The 23093-nt window shown below is 30.5% G+C and overlaps 2 protein-coding genes across 10 annotated transcripts; both read left to right on the top strand.

Moving 5' to 3' along the window:
* Positions 1-4480: 4480 nt before the first annotated feature.
* On the top strand, positions 4481-11888 carry LOC101268698 (uncharacterized). Of its 9 annotated transcripts, none has more exons than XR_011221929.1 (10): positions 4481-5055; positions 5447-7985; positions 8074-8178; positions 8459-8611; positions 9597-9760; positions 9886-10033; positions 10594-10713; positions 10797-10884; positions 11141-11377; positions 11491-11888. XR_011221929.1 is itself a non-coding variant. In XM_069299849.1 (10 exons), exons 2-10 carry the CDS (start codon positions 5947-5949, stop codon positions 11305-11307), a joined length of 2907 nt encoding a protein of 968 aa, XP_069155950.1. In that variant the 5' UTR covers positions 4623-5055; positions 5447-5946; the 3' UTR covers positions 11308-11888. The 9 variants fall into 9 exon arrangements, 7 of the variants coding, with proteins under 7 accessions (XP_004242679.2, XP_010323238.2, XP_069155948.1 ...); XR_742194.4 differs by having other exon boundaries at positions 4594-5055; positions 5447-7991; XM_069299849.1 differs by having other exon boundaries at positions 4623-5055; positions 5447-6043; positions 6121-7985; positions 11141-11888.
* A 5105-nt stretch (positions 11889-16993) lies between these two features.
* LOC101254107 (transcription factor MYB36) lies at positions 16994-21893 on the top strand. Its single transcript, XM_004242965.5, has 3 exons — positions 16994-19601; positions 20085-20214; positions 20812-21893. Exons 1-3 carry the CDS (start codon positions 19280-19282, stop codon positions 21644-21646), a joined length of 1287 nt encoding a protein of 428 aa, XP_004243013.2. The 5' UTR covers positions 16994-19279; the 3' UTR covers positions 21647-21893.
* The last annotated feature ends 1200 nt before the right edge of the window (positions 21894-23093 follow it).

The following is a 23093-nucleotide window of genomic DNA, read 5'->3' as shown; positions in this document are numbered from 1 at the left end:
ATTTCACAAGTAATGATCTGAAAAGAATAAGATATATGTAGATCATATCCTTATCGTTGTTGGGATAGAAACCTGTTTTCGATAAATCCTCAATTATAAAAATTGTAATGAAAGAGAAGTTGGAAAAGAAGAAGAAGATATCTTTAACTAGACTTGAAAATTTATTAATTGAACAATCAAGATTGCAATAGTTCAATATTTGACCATGATCCTCACATATTTTTTCACAAACTAAATAATAATTGTGGTTTTTTTGACCTTGACATCCTCTAATACACTCCTTAAAACAATATTCATCCAATTTACTATATACTAATTTTGAATTAGAGATCAAAATTAGCATCATCATAATTGTCATCAACGAAACAATTTCATTCTTTTTAGCAATATTATTTTTTTTGGACTAACTTATTGTGTTTGCGATTTGATGAACATAATAGTTAGAGATATATTATTAATAATGCAAGAGTAATGTTTAACTACTTACAATATATGCACTATGCATATATGTGTTGTACTTTGTATTTTAATATTTGTACTTCATTTTGGTAGCCTTAAAGTTGCTCTTACAATGTTGACTTTAATTTACATAATTATTTTGTTTGATAAAAAGATTATTACGTTAAATATCTTTTTTCCCAATAAGCGACTAATTAAGGAGAATCTTACTTTAATCTCCCTGGCAAAGGTGACTCCATAACAAGGGGTACTCAAAAGTTAATTTCGAGATCTCTGATTAAGAGTGTTTAAGGAATACTTATCATTTTATTACAATCCTCGTTGGTAGCACTCGAAATTATATTTATTTGTCAATATGTATCGATGTCCCTTGTTGATTTAAATATTTTTAATCAATTAATTTTTGGAAAAGGGTAAAAATTACCCTTAATCTAAGTGAACAAAAATATCCTTCATTTATAATTTGGTCCCAAAAAAATAAAAATTGCGTCTAATATTTTGGTCCAATAAAAGTAATTTTGGATCAAGTATTAACAGTAAAGACATTTATGGATCAAACATTAAACATAGAACATTTTTATTCATTTCACATAATATGCCTTCGCATCTATTTTTAAAAACTGATTTAATACTATAACAAATCACGATTTAATTATCATTTTCATTCGCTTCTCTTTGTTTCTTTTTAAATAAATTTATAAAAAGACTAATTCCAGAAGTGTACTCAGTAAGTTAATAATAAAAATCTAAAAAATAAATCTACGATTTTTTTTTATTTTTTTTTTTTATAAATAAAAATAGTGTATCCCTCTACTTTGAAATATAATTATATGTCTCATTATTTTGTATATTTATGACCAACAAGAGGAATCATATGCTCTTAGTATATTATAGGCACAAAAGCACAATACACACATCATAAAAGTGTAACAATGGAATCACTTTTGAGTTTTGAAAAACATATTACATAATAAATGAACATACTTCAATAATTAAAGTTTTTCTTTTGGAATATCTGGGCATTATTCGAAATGTAATTATTAGCATTTTTAAATTTGAAAAATAATATATGTAGTTTTGACAATTATGTAAAAATGTCGTAAGTGAAATAATAATTAATAATTTAAATCATTTAAAAGGTATAAAAAAATTACGATTAATCTTTTTTACTTAACTTGCTAAATTCAAATATTATCATGTAAACTGAGATGAAATTGAACGACTATTTAGTTATATTAAAATATAAACCAGCATGTCACACAAAAGCTTTATTAATTGTACATTTGATGGCACTACTATATGATTAAGTCAATCAGTGCATTCAATTCTTAATTGTCGCTAAATATGTATTTTTAGCGGTAATTATCACTTTTTGTATATGTCTCTAGAGCCTTTAGCGACGTTGGTTTTAATGACACTTAATTAGTATCGGTAAAAACTTTAACACTCTTTATTGGTGTCAATATTTAATGCTGCTAAAAATTATTTTTATTGTAGCGTAACTGATAAGTATACAATATTAAAAGCACTTTTTAGTATTGAAATTGATTTAATTTTATCAATAAATAATTGTTTTTGAATAAGTATGTTGAAGATGATGTACTATATAAAAACATTTCCAAAATATTCGATTAGGCGTGCCATCTTCGAATAGATCTTACAATACTCAATTTTATTTAATCGAAATTTTAGTACGAGTTTTAAAAGCCAAATGAGAAATAATAAAAAACCAAAAAAGAAGTAAAATACTAATTAATATTAAAATACATAGTACAACTACAACATATTTTTACACATAGTAATACACATATATCAATAATATAGAGGATATATATACATATAGTCTTCAAAGTTTTTTATTTTTTTATTTTTTATGTTAATGCTTCATATTGATTGTCTATTTGGCTTAGTATTCCAGATTTGTTATGCTTTTCATTGACAAAAAGAATTAAGAAAATTTATTATTATTCGCTTTTAAGTTAATTCAAATGAATTTGTCTTTCAAGTTATATCATATTGATACGTAAAAACACATGTACCATGTGAATTTTAATTGTATCTTATAAAAGTTATATTCCATTTTCATTTCGATATGAGATTCACCTAAAATACTATATTCATCTCATTTTTAGAGATTTGTCAATCTAGAAATCTGTCGATCTTATTTGAATTTTTATTCATCGTAAATGTTACGAAATGCTTAGTAAAAATTACACAAATCAAAACTTAAATTTATTAATATTTGAACGATTAAAAGTGCTAATATCCCTAAAAAGAAAGAATATTAAATGTTTGTTTGAAGCACTTTTTGTTTTTTTTTTCTTCAAAAAATAGAATCTCCATTGAAGACAACTTTTGTTGTACTTTCTTAAAGAAAATTCTCAAAAAAGTTAAAAAAACATATTCACCAAATTTATTTTGGACCCTCCATAGTGCCTAAGTTATTCCTTTTCTTTTATTTTTCATTCCATATTCGATAATTTTTAATAAAATTTCAATTTAATGTTAGATATTTATATCAAAATTTTTGATTGTTCACTATATAAAGTACTTATTTAAGCAAAAAATAAAATAAAATGGACCTAAATAAATAAAAATTGCAATATTCAAAATTAAAACTTGAAATTTCTAGCAATATTGATCGCATTTATTCTTTCATTGCATATATATAATATAACTTTTTATTCAGTGTATGATATTCATATTGAAATTTTAATTTCTTTTATTTAACGTTTTATACTCATATAACCTTTAATTAATCTAATTATCTATTGGGCAAACAAGACTTTTTAAAAAATAATCTTTGAATTTTTTTTATATGCTCAAAATGCCAAATAGTTATTGCCTCCATTTCGTATTTGTTGATCATTTTTCATTTTACACGTGTTTTAAGAAATCATAAATAAGAAGATGATTTTACTAAATCACCCTTTTAGAAAATTATTTAAGAATTTTACAAAAAAAATGGACACTTTGAAAAAGAATTATCTTCAAGGGTAATATAGGAAAGATTTAATTAATGTTTTCATGATTAGTTAGGTAATCAACTAATAGTATGAGATAACTACTTTTAGATAGATGATCAACTGATATGAGACGGAAGGAGTATTATTTAGTAACAAACTCTAACCGCTATAAGTTCATTCTTTAGATCTCTCTTTCGCAAAGGAACTCGAACTTGAGACCTCCCTAATTAATCATTGTTTACATAGAACTCGAACCTAAAACCTCTCTTAATTGGTTATTTTCAACATAGAAACTCAAATTCGAAATCTCACATAATTGATTGTTTTTAGCATAAAAACTCGAACATGAAATCTCTCCTAGTTGGTTACTTTCATCATAGAAACTTGAACTCGAGACATCTCATGATTGACTTTTTTCAGCATGAAACTCGAACTTGAAACCTCTCCTAATTGGTTATTTTCAACATAGAAACTCAAAATTAATTATTTTTTAGCATAGAAACTCGAACATGAATCCACTCCTTGCTGGTTATTTCAACATAGAAAATCGAGCTCGAGATCTCTCCTGATGGATTGTTTATAACATTGTACTCAAACCTGAATCCTCTCCTTAATTGGTTATTTTCAATTTAAAAATTCAAACTCGAAACTAATTGATCGTTTTTAGTACAGAAACTCGAACCTGAATCCCCTTCTTGCTTGTTATTTTCAACATACAAACTCGAACTCGAGACTTTTCATGATTGATTGTTTTTAGCACTGCACCTAAAAACCTGAATCCTCTCCCTAATTGGTTATTTTCAACTTAGAAACTCAAACTCGAAATTAATTGATTATTTTTAGCATAGAAACTCGAACATGAATCCTCTCTTAGTTGATTATTTTCAACATAGAAAACTCGAGCTCAAGATTTCTCTCAATTGATTGTTTTTAGCATAAAAAATTGAACTTAAAACCTATGCTAATTGGTCATTTTCAACATAGAAATTCAAACTCGAAAACCTTTCCAAATTAATTATTTTAGCATAGAAACTCAAACACAATGTCAATACCGCTCCCAATTGATTATTTTCATCGTAAAAACTCAAACTCGAGACCTCTCTGTATTTGTGGTGATGTTTATTCCTTCATCACATACATATATTGACATAGCAAGTGAAGAGTATATACCTAAAATCAAAGATAAATTGATGCCTTGATTCCATGTACTCAAAAATTGCCAAGTGTCCTTCTACCTGGCATCACCCCACCCCTCCCCAAAACACCCTCACCCCACCACCCTACCAATTTACACAGAGCAAAGCATCAATCGTCTCAGCCATGGCGCCTTCATCTTCTCTCATTTCTCTCTAATTGATAGATTCCATACATATAGCCTCATGCTTTCAATTTTCACAAGCTTTTATGGCAACAAATAACTAGTTTTTTATTTGTTTCTATATCTATTTGTTATTTTTGTGGGACTTTTGGGTACTTAGAGATTAAAGATTCGATTTTTTAGAGTCTTTTATAGGAGATTTAATACACGAAAGCTTGAATTTTGGTGGGTTTTTTCTGGAATTGGAAGATTCTTGAAAAGTTGGAAGCTTTGGTTGAAATCAGAATTCAAGAATGACATTTTCTTTGTAAGGTAATTTTACTGTTTTTTCATGTTTATTTGATTTATTTAGTTAATGGGGGTGTGAGGTTGTTGAATTGTTTGTTTAATATTTGGAGTTTTTTTGGATTGTTTGAGTTGAAAGATTGGATTTTTTTGGGGTTTGTGAAATGAATCGTTTGAGTTATATATGAAGTATTTTGTGAATTTATTTGGAGATTGTGATAATACTGGTGTAATGCTCATTTGGGTTTTTGATTTATTGCTGAATAGGGTTTGTAGAGTTTGATTTGTTGGCTTAGTATTTGATGTGTTTTTGGATTGACTTGAGCTGAAGATTGGTGATATTTAGTTGTTGAATTCTGTTTTGTTCTATTTTGTTGGGAGAATTCTTGAATTTGAAGTATTTGGTGAATATTTCTAGGCTATTGATGATTCTTGGTGGACGTGGTTGTTAACTTGCTCGAATTTTCAAGTAGCTGAATTTGGGTGGTTTTGAGGTGTGATTTTTGGAGTATTATGCGTTCTGATACTAACTAGAACGTTCGGATTCTGACTGCTAAGTGAGAGAGCAGCAAGCTTTGTAACACTCCATGGATAGTCCCACAATGACCAACCCTGATTCGGTTTCTAGTTCAAATGATGATACTCCACGTGTTAAGTTTTTGTGTAGTTTCTCAGGAAGTATATTGCCCAGGCCACAGGATGGGAAGCTTCGGTATGTGGGTGGTGAGACAAGGATAGTGTGTGTTCCGCGTGATATTTCTTATGACGAACTCATGACTAAAATGAGGGAGATCTATGAGGGGGCAATGGTACTGAAGTATCAGCAGCCTGACGAGGATCTTGATGCTCTCGTCTCAGTAGTGAATGACGATGATGTGGTCAATATGATGGAGGAATACGATAAGTTGGATTCTGGTGATGGATTTACTAGGCTCAGGATCTTTCTGTTTTTGCACCCTGATCAAGATGGATCCTTGCATTTCTGTGATGGGGATGAGAGGGAAAATGAGAGAAGGTATGTGGATGCTTTGAATAGCCTTAATGAATCCCCAGATTACAGAATGGGACAACATAATGAATTTCAGGTTACAGGTCCATTGGATGATCTCCATGGTGCTGAGCAGTGCTTTAGTCAGATGACTCTTGATGGTAGTCTCCACAATTTGAGGAGTAACGAGGTGCCTATACCTCAGGTCAATTTGCGTCACCTTAACATACCACATTTGGGTATAGCTCAGCCCCAACAATCAGTTAATCAGAGGTATAATGAAATGGAGGCCCCGTGGAGTCCAGCATACTATTCTCCTAGACAGCCGGGATACCTTGATCCACGACCATTATCAGAGTTTCCTAATTCTCCTTCTTCGTCACGGTACTATTCTCCATACCCTGAATTTCAAGAGAGAAATTTTGATAGATTGCCCGAAGAGTACAGTCGTCTTCAGGTTAATCATCCATCCCTATATGATCACCAGCCTCAATATGCAGATAACGTACTATTATTTCCGAATGGACATGTAGTAGACAAGGCTGGCTTTCCAGGTAACATCCTTCATGGTGCTACTGCATTCGAGGGAAACAGTATATGTGAGCATTGCCGAATGACTTTTCAGCGCAATCAGCCTCATCCTGATTCCTCTTGGAAGCCTGGAGAGCATTCCCTTCTCGATACAGGAAATGGATTCCACCAGGTTGCAAACCCTTGTGCTGAGTGCCCACCAAAAAGAGAAATGTTCCCAGTGACTACAGATGCCAGTTTGCACCACTCATACTACCCTGTGGAACAAAATGATCTTCGCAGCCGCCAGAGCGACATTCATAGTCATGAAAGAGGATGGAGCGTGCAGCATCAATCAAATGCTCGATTTGAGGAACCACAAATTCATGCGTCTGGAGCTGGTAGCAATTTGGTTGATGGCCATCAGGTCCTGGGACAAGGTCTTAATAATGAAGACCTTCGTCACATTCGAACTGGACGGGATCCTGGTAGTCAGGTATATCATGACCAGGTTGTAGGCACAGGATCTCAGATTCATCTTCCCTCTATGGAAGATCGTGGAGTTCGCTATGGAAATTCACCTTATGCTTATGGACCAGATACGGCATACCAGGTTCCTCAAGCAAATATGCCTGCACATTCTTTGTGGAGGAATATCCAAAACCCAAGTCATGGAGGTCCTTCTTACGAGGTTGGTAATTCACCACAGCTGGTCAATGGTTCTGCTAGTCCTGGATTTGTCAGGGGTATAATGGAAAATGGCCCTAGGTTGCAATCTGGAATGGAGAACCAAAATGCTTGGCTTGATTCTTCACAGAAAAAGATGGTCTTTGATGGTTTTTCCATTCCTGAATATTCTCTTGCACCATCTCAGAACTTGATCTCAAATGCTCACAACCAGGGAAATCAGCCCATGCATACTGCGGAAGCTATTCAGGCCCCAGGTGGCATGCAGACTGTTGCAACTCTGCAGGATCCGGTGTTAAAATCTGATTCCGGACCTTTCTTTGGTGATAGGCCAGCTACGTTGAGTAGGTCTGGGATAAGGTTAGCTGCTGATAAATGTGCCAGCGAGAAGGAGAGTATTATTCGCCAGGAAGGGGAACAATTACATCCTTCAGGCTTGGCTGAAGTCTCTAATATATGCAGCAGCAGTCCAACCAAATCACTAATGGACACAATTCCACTGAACCCTGTATCTCCTTCGACCACTTGCCTGGAAAATTCTGTAAAAGAAGGTGTTTCTGCAGATACAGAGACAACTGATGCTTGCGTAACTTATAAGAATGAGAAGCCACTAAAAGATCAGCTGACTTCCTTATCTGATGAGATTCCTTCTGCGGAAAAGGTAGCATCACAAAGTGTCAAGGATGCAAAAGTCGAAGTTCAAGAAAATGCTGATTCCACTCATGAGCATGACAGTGCTAAAGTGGTGCATGAGAATGATGCTGAGTTAGCTGTGAGGGTCATGATTTTATTAATATTGGTGTATCATGTATGTTTTAAAAGGCATTATTCTGTATGTGATACGATCTGTTGATTCACAGGATGACCAAGGGGGCTTGGAATTTGATTCAGACAATGACAATGTTAATAATTCCAAGATTGAGTCAACAAAGGCTGAGGAAGAAGCTATCGAGAAGGGATTGCAGGTTCTTAAAATCACTTCATTTTGTCTCCTTTTCCCTCACCATTATGAAACATTTTACTTCACATTGCAAATGTGATTGTTCTAGGATTATGGGGAAAACCTTTTCTAGATAAATCTTGTGTCGTGTTATTTGCTTCTTAGATTTTCCCGAGGAGATTGTACAGAAAAAACTTCTGCATTTATTTGCTTATTTTTTATTCATTTTTAGTGAATACTTTCTCAGGTTTAGTTTGTTTCGTACATCTTATTGGAATAAAACTATATGCATTGCTTTGGTACAGACAATCAAAAATGAAGATCTCGAGGAGATCCGGGAGTTGGGCTCTGGGACATATGGATCAGTATTTCATGGAAAGTGGAAGGGGTCAGATGTCGCTATAAAGAGAATCAAAGCCAGTTGCTTTGCTGGTAGGCCATCTGATAGGGAACGTCTGGTATGTCCTTAATGTATACATATATTATTTTTTTTCTCACAACTTCTTGTCTGTAATTCTGTTCCAAATGTGGAATATAGTTGTTTGCAGTAGATATTGCACTTGTTTCTGGGTAATAAGATGCTCAGGAGCTACCAAGGAGTAGTAATATTTTAGAACAGTCAATAAACCAAGTTCCTTTAAGGGTGGATGAGTGCCTGTAAAAATAGCTAAAGTTACTATGAGACAAACCTATTTTTACTATAATTTTCTAAGTTGTATGTATTTTAGGAAATCAACCTTTAACTCGGAGGTCTTAAAGCACTCTGACGTCTGATCTACAGAATATTCCTAGGTGTATCAAATTTTAGCTTAGGCAGTGAACTGTGAAGAAATTCCTGTTCTGTGAACTATATCGATATGTAGTAGGTAGCACTGTTTCCAATTGTCTCTAAGTTATATTACAATGAGCTATGACACTTGCCCTTTTGGGATCAGTTTTATTTTCTGCTTTAAGATGACCGCTCTTTCTAATCATATTTATTTTGAATGTCTACACAGTAAAAAACATAAAGATTCATTAATTTATTATCCTAAATAAAGACGAGGAAGAATAAGCCAATTTAGTTGTTATCTATAATGTAGGGCTTTTGAGGTAGATGCCTTTTACACTCATCATACTTTCTCGCCTTCTCAGTGTTGACAAGAAAAGCCAGGTCTAACCTGTACACCTTCTAATCAGAAGTTTTGTAACACTACTTTAGCCATTTTCTACCCAAATTAGGAAGAAAATTAGAGGAAGAAGTCGAAAAAAGGGACGTAAATGACATTGGCCAAGTGTGGTCAAGCATTTTTATTACCACTTCTACTTATGACTGAGTTCTTATGATGAAAACTAATTTGAAACTACCTTTTGCTTATAGCGCCTCTTTGTTCATTGTGTCTTTATTCTCCAGAATTAGTCTATATTTTGAAGCCGATCTTAATGTCCTCTTCTATTCATTAGATCGCAGATTTCTGGAGGGAAGCTCTGACATTGAGTTCACTGCACCATCCAAATGTTGTTTCTTTTTACGGTGTAGTTCGTGATGGACCAGATGGATCTTTAGCAACTGTTACAGAATTCATGGTCAATGGATCATTGAAACAGTTTTTACAGAAAAAGGACAGGTACATTTTGCTTTTCAGATATCTAGTTGGATTTCATTGTTTTCCTACTTAATTTGAAGGACATTATCAATATTTATAGGTAGTATAAATTCCAACATATCTTTGATAACATATTTATTCAACAGGACTATTGATCGCCGTAAAAGGCTTATTATTGCTATGGATGCTGCTTTTGGTATGGAGTATCTGCATGGAAAAAACATTGTTCACTTTGATCTAAAATGTGAGAATCTGTTGGTAAATATGCGGGATCCACATCGACCTGTCTGCAAGGTATGACGGATGCTCATATACTCATATTTGATAGTCAATATCCTTGAGCACCACATTTTAGTTGTTTAAATATTTCAGTATCATTTTACAACAAAATATCCTATGTAGTTCCTCTAGTGAGGATTAGAGAGGGCAGTGTGTACACAGATCTTGACCCTACTGTGGGAGGTAGATAGGCTGTTTTCGATAGATAGACCGTTGGCTCAACAAAATAACTGGGTGTGAAGAAATCAAGACAGAATACTACACAAGGCATGACAAAGCATTCTGAAAAAGGAACAGTAACTTCGAAAAAAATAATTTGATGGATGGATTACAAGGGACAATATGTAGTAAATGAAATCAAGAGAACAAGAACCTACAAGAGTAATACTACGACCAATTGTATTGAAGGATAAGCAAGACTACACTCAACTACCCACTAATCTACAAGAACCTACTTTCAGTACCATTATCTGAAACTAAAAAGGCACTTTGATTTGTTGAGCTCAGTAAAGCTGTAGCTCTCGTACTGGATTGGATATCCTGTTGTTCCTGACCCTACATTTCTTTTACGTCAGATTGGTGATCTTGGCCTATCAAAGGTGAAACAACACACCTTGGTCTCAGGAGGTGTTCGTGGCACTTTACCCTGGATGGCACCAGAGCTCCTAAGTGGAAAAACTAAGGTGACGGAGAAGGTAATGTCTTGTCTTTAGATGTGGAACTCATCTTTTAGTGTGTGCTCTTTCATGAAGTGATCGTTATATTATCTGTGATGCAGATTGATGTTTATTCTTTCGGAATTGTTATGTGGGAGTTGCTCACTGGTGATGAACCATATGGAGATATGCATTGTGCTTCAATAATAGGTATGTGGCCATTTCCTAATACATGTTTTTCTTTCTCGCTTTGTTTGCTAGAGAAACCAATCTCCCTCTACTTGCTTCTATCAGTTTGAGACTTCCCTACCCTTTCCTTAAAAATAAATGCTTTTAGAGAACCACCGCTCCAGAAAAGGATTAAGAAAGAATTAGACAAATTCAGAGGTGTGTTTTGATAAATAGCATGGAGAATAATACCTCTGTTACTGGAGGGATTACTCATCTTTTTTTAATGATTACATAGGAGGAATTGTTAACAATACACTGCGCCCCCAAATTCCGACATGGTGTGATCCCGAATGGAAAGCGCTAATGGAGAGTTGTTGGGGCCCTGATCCTGCAGAGAGACCATCATTCTCAGAAATCTCTCAGAAATTGAGAACTATGGCGGCGGCAATGAATGTCAAATGATACTACTTGTCATACTCACTCCTTCCAATATAGTCATTTACATATTGACCGAGAAAGATCAAAATAAATGGTATCCCGTGTTTTTGCTTCAAAGTTGTTATCATCTTCCCAGAAACTATAATAAACATTTCTTATATAAGTTTTCTCGTCCGATGACTTCATATGCCTATTTATATTATGAAGTCATTACAGCTCGGACATTCTAGGGGCCTATTTCCTATGATCTCGAAGCAGATCTGTACGTCTATCCGTCTTCATGCAGGAAGTTATTTTCTGGAGAAGACCACCGGTGTTGGCTGGATTTCGACTTAGTGAAGGTCGGTATATGTTAACGTGCTATTGCAGTTCATTCAGATATTGGTTTTTTGTTGTTTCAGATATCTGTTGGAACTGGTAAAGGGGAGTTGTACATAGATTAATGATAATTTATACATCTGAAGTTATATGACTTTTCAGTTTCAGTATCACATTAACATCTTATGGAGTGTAGATTATCTGAATTTTGCAAGTGTTATATGCACAAATTTAGTATCTTGTGGAACGATAAATACTTTCGATCAATATAATTTATCTTGATATAACATGTTTTACGATTATTTTACGATGTTGATGCATTGAAGCGTATCTCTTTTCATGCATCATGATTTATATTTGTCACACCCTAAGTCCGAAGGATCGAACATGCATCTGATGATATGATGGGTGCTACATTATTTCTTGTATACATTTTTACGACTATGGTTTTTTAAGACGATTCATTTAGTATATGGAGTACTAGTAGTCCTTCATGTTCTATTTCTACTCTTCCAAATTTTTCGGAAAAGCACATCTCGATTTCAAGCTGGTCTGGTCAAAATTTCGATGTTAGACCTTTGATTATTGATCTATCAAGAAATCTCTCATTTCTCTAATTAAGATATCCTCAAAGATTGTATCACAAGATTTGAAACTCGATGAACAATGAGTCTGTCTGTCTTTCCTTTTTCATCGAGTCATCCTAATACTATCATATATAATAATGAGTCTGTCTGTCTATCTTTTCATCGGTTCATCCTAATACCATCATATATAACAATGAGTCTGTCTATCTTTCTTCCTCGGTCCTTATATCATCATATATAACAATGAGTCTGTCTATCTATCCTTCTTTCTGGATTCATCCTAATATCATCATGTATAACAATGAGTTCGTCTGTCTATCCTTCTTCTTCAGTTCATCCTAATACCATCATATATAACAATGAGTCTGTCTGTCTATCCTTCTTCATCGGTTCATCCTAATACCATCATACATAGCAATGAGTCGGTCTGTTTATCCTTCTTCAACAGTTCATCCTACTACTATCATATATAATAATTGAGTCTGTATGTCTGTCCCTCTTCTACGTTTCATCCTAATACCATCATACATAACAATGAGCTATCTGTCTATCTTTCAGTTCATCCTAATATCATCGTATATAACAACAGGTTTGAACTCGTGATATGCGCCTTCTTTCACATATCACATACCATAGTATATGGACACCAAAAAACACTCTTTTATACAGGCCAACTATAAAGCTTTTGTATCAAAAGTATACATTATAATGATTGTCCTCTTAACCTTTGCTACTAACTCTCTTATATTTTTTTTCCCTATCTTTTTGATAGCTGTTTTAAGGATATAATACTTTTATCTAATCTAAAAAAAAGATGCATGAAACTAAACATAAAGTTATTAACAACACTTAATTTAGAGAAACTTTATGATATTTTATAAAAATATACACAAAAAAATTGATATTATATTATTGTTCTAACCTACCAAACCAACCTAATTAGACAAGCTAGTGTTTGTATAAACACCTAGTTGACTTAATTCCTTTTTATTTCTTTTTCATATATTAGTTTCTTGATATTTGCATGGACCAATTAGATTAAAAATGTGAATTTTAATTTAAAAAAACATTATAAATAGTAAAATCAAAGGTCAAATTCCATTACATCATCATTAATTCTACTTGTTAATCTTTCTAGAAAGTAACAAACAACATTTTTTGTTTTTACTTTTTTATGTACCTAATACACGGCATTGTACTTTTTAATAAAAAGTCAATTTCTTGTACATGTTCATTTTGACTGGTTATATGTCAAGTAAAAAATACTTAAGAGTAAAACAGTAAAAAAAATAATTAAAATAGAGGGTCATTTGCCCCTATGCCAATCTTCAATTTATGTCCCCAACTATATAGATATACACTATGTTTAACAATTTATATGACATAATTTGATTTAATATGGGGTTTAAAAAAATAAAAATTTGAAATATGTTATCGATATAAGTCATATATATTTGTGTGGCTGTAAGCATTTTATGAGGATAAAATGAATATTTTAAAATTTTAAAGTTTGAAATAGTTATTAGGAAAAATGCATAAGTATTTTCTAAATTATGATCGAAATATCAAAGATACATCTTAACTAAATTAAAGTCCTATTACTCCTGAACTTTTTTTTTTGTAATTTTGTGCACCTTTTTGACTTACGTGACATTTAAATATTTTTCTCGCGCCTCAATTTGTGGAATTACGGAGTGTGTTACGTAACACAAAAAGTGTACAAAATTACAAAAGAATAAGTTTAGTAGGATAATAAGACCTTAATTTAGTTAAGATGTATCTATGAAATTTCGGTATAGTTTAAAGAGTACTTGTGCATTTTTTTTAATTATTAAATATAAAATTGTGTCTATTTTTTTTGGCACTTGTTAAAAAAATTACAAGTCGTATAAATTCTTTTAGGGTATGAATTATATTTTCATATTATAATATCTTGTATGTTAAGATAAGTCTGACTTTAGTGTTTTGAAGAGTAAAATATACAATTTTATGAACTATATAAAACCACATTCGTTTGACTTTTTACAATGTAACCATATTGTGAATATTGGGATAGAGAAACAAACAATTAATAACATCGACGGAATCAAAATTTTCACTTATAATATTTTCTTGAAAATACAAGAAAATATTAACATATAAAGAAATTAAGAAAATTTATCATATCAATTATATTGTATAAAAAATAATTTTGAGTTCCCTACCTCCACTCACGTGTGTTTGAATAAATGAAATTTCTCTACACTTAGTCGAAAGATTCAGATTCGAGTTTTAAAAATAAAACTTTTTCGATAGATAATATTTTCTTTTAAATACACCATATGCCTACTTAAATTTGATGAATTAATTATGTTAAAAAAATTTCAAATACTAGATATTTTGTGGTAACTTAATTATAAAGTGATCAAAGAGATAAGGCCAAGTAAATTTCTTTGGATGCCACATTATGATATAATTCATTATGGATTTGTTAAAATGAGGGGTTGACAATGTTACATATGAGTTAAAAAATTGAAGGATTAGGAATACTCAAATTATGCTAAGCTATTTTTTTAATTATTTTATATAGTATTATCCAACAAAAAGTGCATGAAGTGATAATAACACTTGTATTAATTTATGATTGCATATTAATTATTGTTGAAGAAAAACAAAAGTCATTAAAGGTCTCCTTCAAAGAATATTTGGTTATAAAAGATTGTATAAAAAATAATTATTTTTTTTTTAGAAGTTTATGTGTATCAAGAGTCCATATATTAGGGCATATTTGTCAACCCTATTGTAATTAAGGTCATATAATATATAATTTTTTTTGAGTCCTAGGTCTATATAGTACAATACCTTATAATATTTAAATTAAATAAATTAAATTCTCTTAATTCCCTAATCTCTTTCATTAATCTTTGTTTTGTGGGTGATCATAGTATCATAATATATAGTATTTTTTTTTTTGCATAGAATAGGGTGTAAAAATAAATGATTTTTGAACACTAAAACAAGTTCAAAAACAGTACTTTTTCTTTAAAAAAATTTAATATAAAACTTCTACTCACCCTCTTAATCTACACTATTTGCAGATTCATATTATGATTTTTTCCCTAATTTTTTTCACAAAAAAAAAATTTAATAAAAACTATACCTTTTAGCCTTAGGTAGCTTATGATAATTGAGATTCCATAAGTCAAAAGACACATACTTAGCATAAAAAAAAGATTAAAACTAATCAATCACTTGTACTATATGAGAGATTAATTAGGCTAAAAAATATTGTGGGGTTGTTTTGGTAGAAAAAAAAGTATTGTGTCCTAGCTACATATTAATTAGGTGCATAAAGTTCATGATTTATACTGTTTTATTCTTAATCAGAAGTTTTGGATTTGAGCTGTTGAAACCTGTTATGAAAACACTATCCTCAACTGAGTTCCGCGACGTGTGATTCGAATTTAATTGAAGCTCTAATGGAAGCGAGTAACAAAAAAAAGTGCATAAAGTAAAGTCAATTTAAGTTAACACCAATGATGCAACATTATTATTTTTGGTGTTTAGCCAACAAACATCCATACTTATCTAGTTATATTATCAATAATACTAAAAGCTATTGATGATATGATATATTTTCGCCATTTTTTTGGTACTTGTCACCCCACACACACATATATAGTCAATTTGTCTTTAAAAAAAAAGTCATGTTATACTTTTATTTAGAAAAAAATTAACTTTTTAATTTTCTATTTTACTTTTAATGAGATGATTTAACGTTATGTAGATATTTATGACTAATTTCAAATCACAAAATTCAAAGAGTCTTTCTTTATTTTTTTTTTAAAAAACTTTGTATCAGTCAAACACCATTATATAAATTGAGACAAAAAAATAATAAATTTTAAAAATTTACCCAAATAACCGTTCACCACAACCAGTCACTTAAACTAAAAATAGTCGCCAAAGATATAACTTATATTTATGTATAATCCATACTAATTTATGTATAATCATGTATATACATCATATATGAGTACAACTATTAATGTATACTCATGTATATACTCTATATATAAAAAAGTAAACGGTAAATCCGACCAACTATTTAATTATGCAAAAACATTCATATTAATTTAGGTACATAAAGTAAAGTCAATTAAGCTAGCACCAATGATACCACATTATATATTATGTTATATATGTTTAGCCAACATAGAGCCATACTTATCTTGTTATAAATATAAATTTTTGAAAATAATATAATTTTTTATAAAAACAAGTTTTGATTATGTATAAAAATTAATTAATGTTTTAGTGTCAATGGAGAGAGCTAGAGAGATTCTTGTTTATAAATAAAGACAAACAGAAACATGTTTTCTTCTTCCTAAAGATCTGACTCAATTTGATTATTAATTAATTAATTTATTAAAACAACTTTAGAAATTTTGTTAGTTTTCTTCTTGTTATTTCTATGCAAGTGAGGTTCTTTGGACCTTATAATCTTTTGTTTAATAGATAAAACAAATGTTTTTATTAGGTCATAATATAATATAATATAATGTAGTAGAGGGACCAAGGTCAATGAAGTTCTAATATTCTCTTTGGAAAAAAAAGAACTTTGATTTTTTGTAGAATTAAGTATTCATAATTTCTTTGTTTTCTTACATTTTCTCGGAGCGGAAGAGATAAGGTTTTCATATATTCTATAATCTTTAAAATGAGCGGAGCCACCTTAGGCGCAAAAAGTAGTCCACTACACATCCTTCGCTGAAAAATATATACGTGGTGTACAATAGTTAAATGTTAACTGTTATGATGTGTATATCTAATTCTGACACATTCTTAAAAACAATTAAAAAAAATAAATAAATTTGCACACTCTTTATTAAATTTCTGACTGCATCACTACGTGCTCTCCAAACTCTATTTATATTATGTTGACGGTGTATAATACTAATAAAGTGTAAATTTATCGATAAAATTTTTTCGAGGGATGTATATCAAAAATATGAGATTTTTAATAGAATATAAGTCAAAAAAGCCTAAGACGGAAATCACGATTTTAGTAGGGGGCAAGTTGGTTAAAAGGTACTTAGAGGTAATCTATTCAATAAATCGATTAATAATATAAAATAAATGATCATTAACATGTTAAATTACATTGGCGATATAAAGTGAAATTTATTATATACTATGAATATGCATATAACTCAATACCTTTTTTTTTTTTTCTTCAAAAGAGATATTTCCATGTTCTTGATTGAAAACCCTAGCCAAGTTGTTTCAAATAGGGTGTCTAAAAGCAACAAATAATTAATTTATGTAAATGATCGTTAATGCCGTAATTAACGACTTAAACTCGTTGATATATATGATAAGATGTTATTAATTTATTGTATTAAAGAAGACTTTAAGGTACGTTTATGACGGGGCTAAATAGTATATGACTTTTATACTATTTATTTTTATTATTATTAAATATAAATAATTCATCACCATTTTGTACTAATCAACTTATTTGAAAATGAGAGTTTAATTTACAACCCAATTTTAAGTAAATGCATGGGATAATGCACAAGTATTCCTAGACGAAAACTAAAATCACAGAGACACATCTTTAACTAAACGAAGGTTCTATTACCCCTGAGCATAATGCATGTCGTTCACCCAACTAGTTTTTTTTTCTTTTTTTTTTTCCGGTGTCCGGTGCTCCGTTTAAATTCAAATTATGCACGGCAATGTTCATTTCAATGTTCCGAACATGATTTTTTTAATATCTACATACTCAGGACTCAAACCAGCTCGTTCACTCAGTAGTTAGTTGTTTTATAGTTTACCGTTAATGTACTTATCATATTATTTATTGTTGCTATTATTTTTTTTCTTTATTATTTTTAACATGACTTCTTTACATGGTATTTCCTTTTCATACTCAATTATTGTGTTTTTCAGAAGCGTGGAAATTACCTCTCTACCTCATAAAGTATATAGGTGTAATGTCTGTGTACACACCTTCCTATCCAGACTTCACCTATGAGATTACATTGGGTATATATGTATTGTTGTGTTAGAAACATTTTAACGAGTAGTAGTAGTTATCTACTAGGCGACTCTGATTCGCAAGAACAATCGGTCCATCAAACAAAAAATCATATTCAATATAATTTCATAAGTCATATTTGTTGAAGGTAAAATATATGCATATTTTATTGTCTATTTTAATTTTATTTAAAATAAAAATTTCTGATAGATTTTCGACTCGATACTAAAGAAAATGAATATGAATAAATTGTCAATTACATGCAAGTTGGCTGACATAAATTGTCTATCAAGTTATAGTCCAAATAGTTTTTTTCATTATTGTTTAAGCAATTTTTCATCAAATTCTAAAACAAATCATTTGCTCTAAAATTTAAAAGGGATTTATAAAATGTCCCAAAAAATTTCACCTATTATCTTAAGGTTTTAGAATATAGATTGAATGCTCAGATTCTTTCATATAATATTAGGTCAAATTTTGATTTTTTTTTTCGATTCAACCTATTTTGATAAACGTTATTTTTCTCAACTCAACTTATTTTATCCTTTGCCTTTTATCTTTCTTAAAACATATATAATCGCGCTACTCTTAGCTTGAGTCTCTCTAAATTTAGTCCATCGAGTCCCTCTTGAAAGGATTTTCTCATAAATTATAACATCTATCACTTTCGATTGAATGATCAAATTTTTTTCATAAATGAATAAACAACGAACGAAACATGAGATTGCATATCTATGTTATTATTCGAGCTCGTCAAAAATATTTTTATCAGGTCGTCAAAAAATTCACAATATTCGACACGCACATGATGATATTTTTAAAGAATTTGAGGAGCATAATTAAATATAAAAAATGTTAGGGCACCATTGGTGACAAACTAAGAGAATGGAGCCTTCTTTCTTGATTTTAGAATTTCATCCACATAATAAAACAACACATAATAAGAAAAAGATACACAATTTTAATAATAATATTTTGAGAGAAATTTGCAATAGTAATTTGTCATGTTATTAATAAAATAATATTAGTAGTAAGCCAATCCAACAGTGACAGATAAAACCCTAGAGAAATGAGAAGACTTTTTTGGTTTTTCAAAAGTATGACATCATTGATCATCCACTCTTTTTCTACCTATAAAATCAAGTCTTCTCTTCTCAAAATATTTCAAATCAACAATTATCACAAAATATTTCAAAGTATTAAGAAAAAAAAAATTTGGAAGCAACAAAAAATAAAAAAAAAATTTAAAAAAAATATGGGGAGAGCTCCATGTTGTGACAAAGCAAATGTGAAAAAAGGACCATGGTCACCAGAAGAAGATGCAACACTAAAGGCATATATTGAAGAAAATGGCACTGGTAACAATTGGATTGCTCTTCCCCAAAAAATAGGTATCAAATTCTTCTATTTGTCTCTCTATGTATCGATTGTTTCGATCGAAAAATACCTTTAAAATAACTTTTCTTAGGGCTTAAGAAATACCAAAGGAAACTTGTTTTGAAACTGAGACGTAGTTGTTATTGTTGTCGTAGGGCTTTAAGTAAGACACATGGAAATTCATTAGAATTTAAACCTTAATTATTTGAGAGTTTTTCAAGACTATATTGATTGATGATTTTCTACAAAAATAATATTGTTTTTATGGCTTAACAAATATTCATTTGAAACTTGTTTGGAATTGAGACGTATTGGCTGTTGTTAGGGGTTAAACACATGCAAAATTTTATAAAATTTTAAACCTTAATTAGTAGGAGTTTTTTTTTTTTGGACTAATTTGATTAAATGATGTTTAAATTTAATTTTATGGCTTAAGAAAAACCTAAAAATCCTCGAAAAACTTATTTGTAACTGAGACGTTGTTATCGTTGTTGTAGGGCTTAAGAGATGTGGGAAGAGTTGCAGGTTAAGATGGTTGAATTACTTAAGACCTAATATTAAACATGGTGGATTTACTGAAGAAGAAGACAATATCATTTGTAGCCTCTATATAAGTATTGGCAGCAGGTAATATATTTATTTATTTATTTCATTTCATAGATAAACACAAAACAATAACAACAAAATAATAATGGAAATCCAACTAAATTACTTTGTCCTTTAGTCTTTGTTGTTAAGAGATAATTGTTATGAATTAATTTCACTCTTCTCTATGAGGTTTTTATTGAGACCTTTTCTTCATGTTTCTTGCTCATGATCCTCATGGTTTAACTTTGTTTAAGCCCGTGACGATCATCTCATTTGAAAGCATCATGTCAGAGAAAACAATCTTTTATTTACCTAATTATATTATGTATTGAAACAATCTTTATTTGATTATGTCTAAAACCCTTTGTTTAAGTCGGTGACCATCTCATATGAAATTTTAGGCCGATAGGAGAGATCATATTATTGGTTCTCTTAGACCTCTTCTTCATGTTGCTTGTTGATGATCCAAATTACTTTCTTAGGGTTTAATTAACTTTGTTTAAGTCTGTGACGATCATCTGAAAAACTGATTAAGTTTTTAGAGAAAGTATACTTCTGATTATTTAATTATATTATGTCTTAGAACGGACTTGATCTGATTGTGTTTAAAACTCATTTTTTTTGTGAAACATTTAGGTGGTCTATAATAGCTGCACAACTTCCTGGAAGAACAGATAATGATATCAAGAATTATTGGAACACTAGACTGAAGAAGAAGCTTCTTGGAAAAAGAAAACAATCTCAAATGAATAGATTATTGCTTGCTAATGGTGGTCAAGATCTCAAGGACATAAATGGATTAGAAGAAAATCCATTATTACAAAACCTAAGCAACTCAGCTCTAGAAAGGCTTCAACTTCACATGCAACTTCAAACCCTACAAAATCCTCTTTCTTTCTATAATAATCCATCACTTTGGCCTAAGTTAACCCCTCTCCAACAAAAAATGATCCAAACCCTACAATCTAATGGCTTAAATGAGAATCAATCACCCCTTTACACACCGATAAACCCTAGTGAAAACCATGCTCATGAACTAGGTCAAAAAGTTGGGATCAATGAATTTGCTAGTGCTAAGGTGAATGTTGAAGTGGAAAAAAGTATCCCAATTAATGACTTCAACAACAATCAAAAAAATGTTCTTGACACAAACATAGGACAAGAAAACGCGAAAGAGATCCAAATTCAGGGCGTTCAGGGTTTCACTCAGCTGGAGATTGATGACCTAATTCTCAACAACAAGGGGTCAATAGGCCTAAATATGCATTCAGAGAATCAACAAATAGGTTCCGAATTCGATTGTTTTAAAGAGATGGATGATGGATCAAGGGACAATTTGGCATGGTGGTCTAATGATTTTGATACAAATACAGCTTCTTCATCAAATTCTTGGGGTTCATCTTCAAATATTCTTCAGAATTCTCATGAAGGAATGTATCAAGATTATGCATTAGTGTATAATTTGCAATAATAAATATTTAATTATGAGGGTGTAGAGAGGTATTTGATAATATTGCAAAGGGGAAATAGGGAAAGCTTGTGAGTAAATTAATTAAATGTTGTAAATTTTTTTGTGTGAATAATGCTTTCTCTTTGTCACTTAGCTAGCCAAATAACTTGTATGACATGACTGTTTTTTGTTTTGTTTTTGTTGTGTTATCTTAATGTAAAGCCATATAGTAATATTATGCATCTAAAGTCCATTTTGAGAGTTAACATATTCAATTCACGATTTAAAAACCTATCTCCACAACTAGCTCGAATTTGAATATGTAACACACTTAGTCATTGAACATTATTCTAACTATTTGCTTTAAGCTAAGGCTCGAGGCTCGTTCTTGTATATATCTCCTTACTTTTATTGTAGTTGTTGTTGTCTGGTTAGCAATAAAGCTAGAAATTTCGTTACGTATGGAAAATAATATTTAACACATATAAATAGTATAAATTATCTCTATATGTTTTAATTATATATTCAGACTTGAAATTGAATTATTCTTCCAAAGACTACAAGACAAAACCAACCAAATTTCCACACAATGAACGTGAATTAAAACTTTAATGTATGTGAATTTGTTTTCCATTTTTTTTTTGTTGAGAAGACTTAATTTCTTGAACAAAGGAGAAATCAACAAAAGAGATATGAGTTATCATCGAGTTTGTGGTGGGATGAATGAAATTTTAATGTTTCGTATTTTGAGTCTAGGGAATGAAGAAACATCTGATGGAAAATTCTCTCCCTCTTAACAATGTCTTTTGCAGTGCGAATTTGAATTAATTGATATAATAAATTTTAAATATAAAATGTATATAATTGATATTTCTTTCATTGACTCATTGTATTTTAACCTAAAGTATTATATATTTTATAAATAACGTCTACTAGTCATTTTTTGATTATTTCATTGAAGAATGGTCACTTTTCTTGAATTTCAAATTGCATAAAAAAAAAAAACTCTCGAATTTTTCAAATACAATAGCTAAATATTGTTATTAGTGAATTTCACTATTTATTTATTTTTATTTTTTTGAATTTTAAACAAGCATCCTTAATATATGAAATCTGTAATTTATTTGATATAACAATGTGAAAATTCTTTATACTAACAATATATATCACTTAAAATCAAAATATAATTGATGTTTTTTTCTTGGGAGATTACAAAAATAAAAAGAATGTGAAAATTGTTATTTTCTTACCAATTTTTTTAGGAATATTAATGTGTAACAGCTAGTGTATTATTCAGCATTTCTTAATTAAAATGGATTAATATCTAGCCACTTGGATAATTATTCAATTCATCATTCCAAAAAGTATCAAGAATCACGTTTTTTCTCCTCATTATATCTTTAAAATTCAAAATAATAATAATAATAATTATATATATAACAATTTTCACATCAAAATTCACAAACCA

Source organism: Solanum lycopersicum, chromosome 7, assembly GCF_036512215.1.
Source record: "Solanum lycopersicum chromosome 7, SLM_r2.1".
NCBI classification, from domain to species: Eukaryota; Viridiplantae; Streptophyta; class Magnoliopsida; order Solanales; family Solanaceae; genus Solanum; species Solanum lycopersicum.
This window is presented reverse-complemented; position numbering and strand designations above follow the sequence as displayed.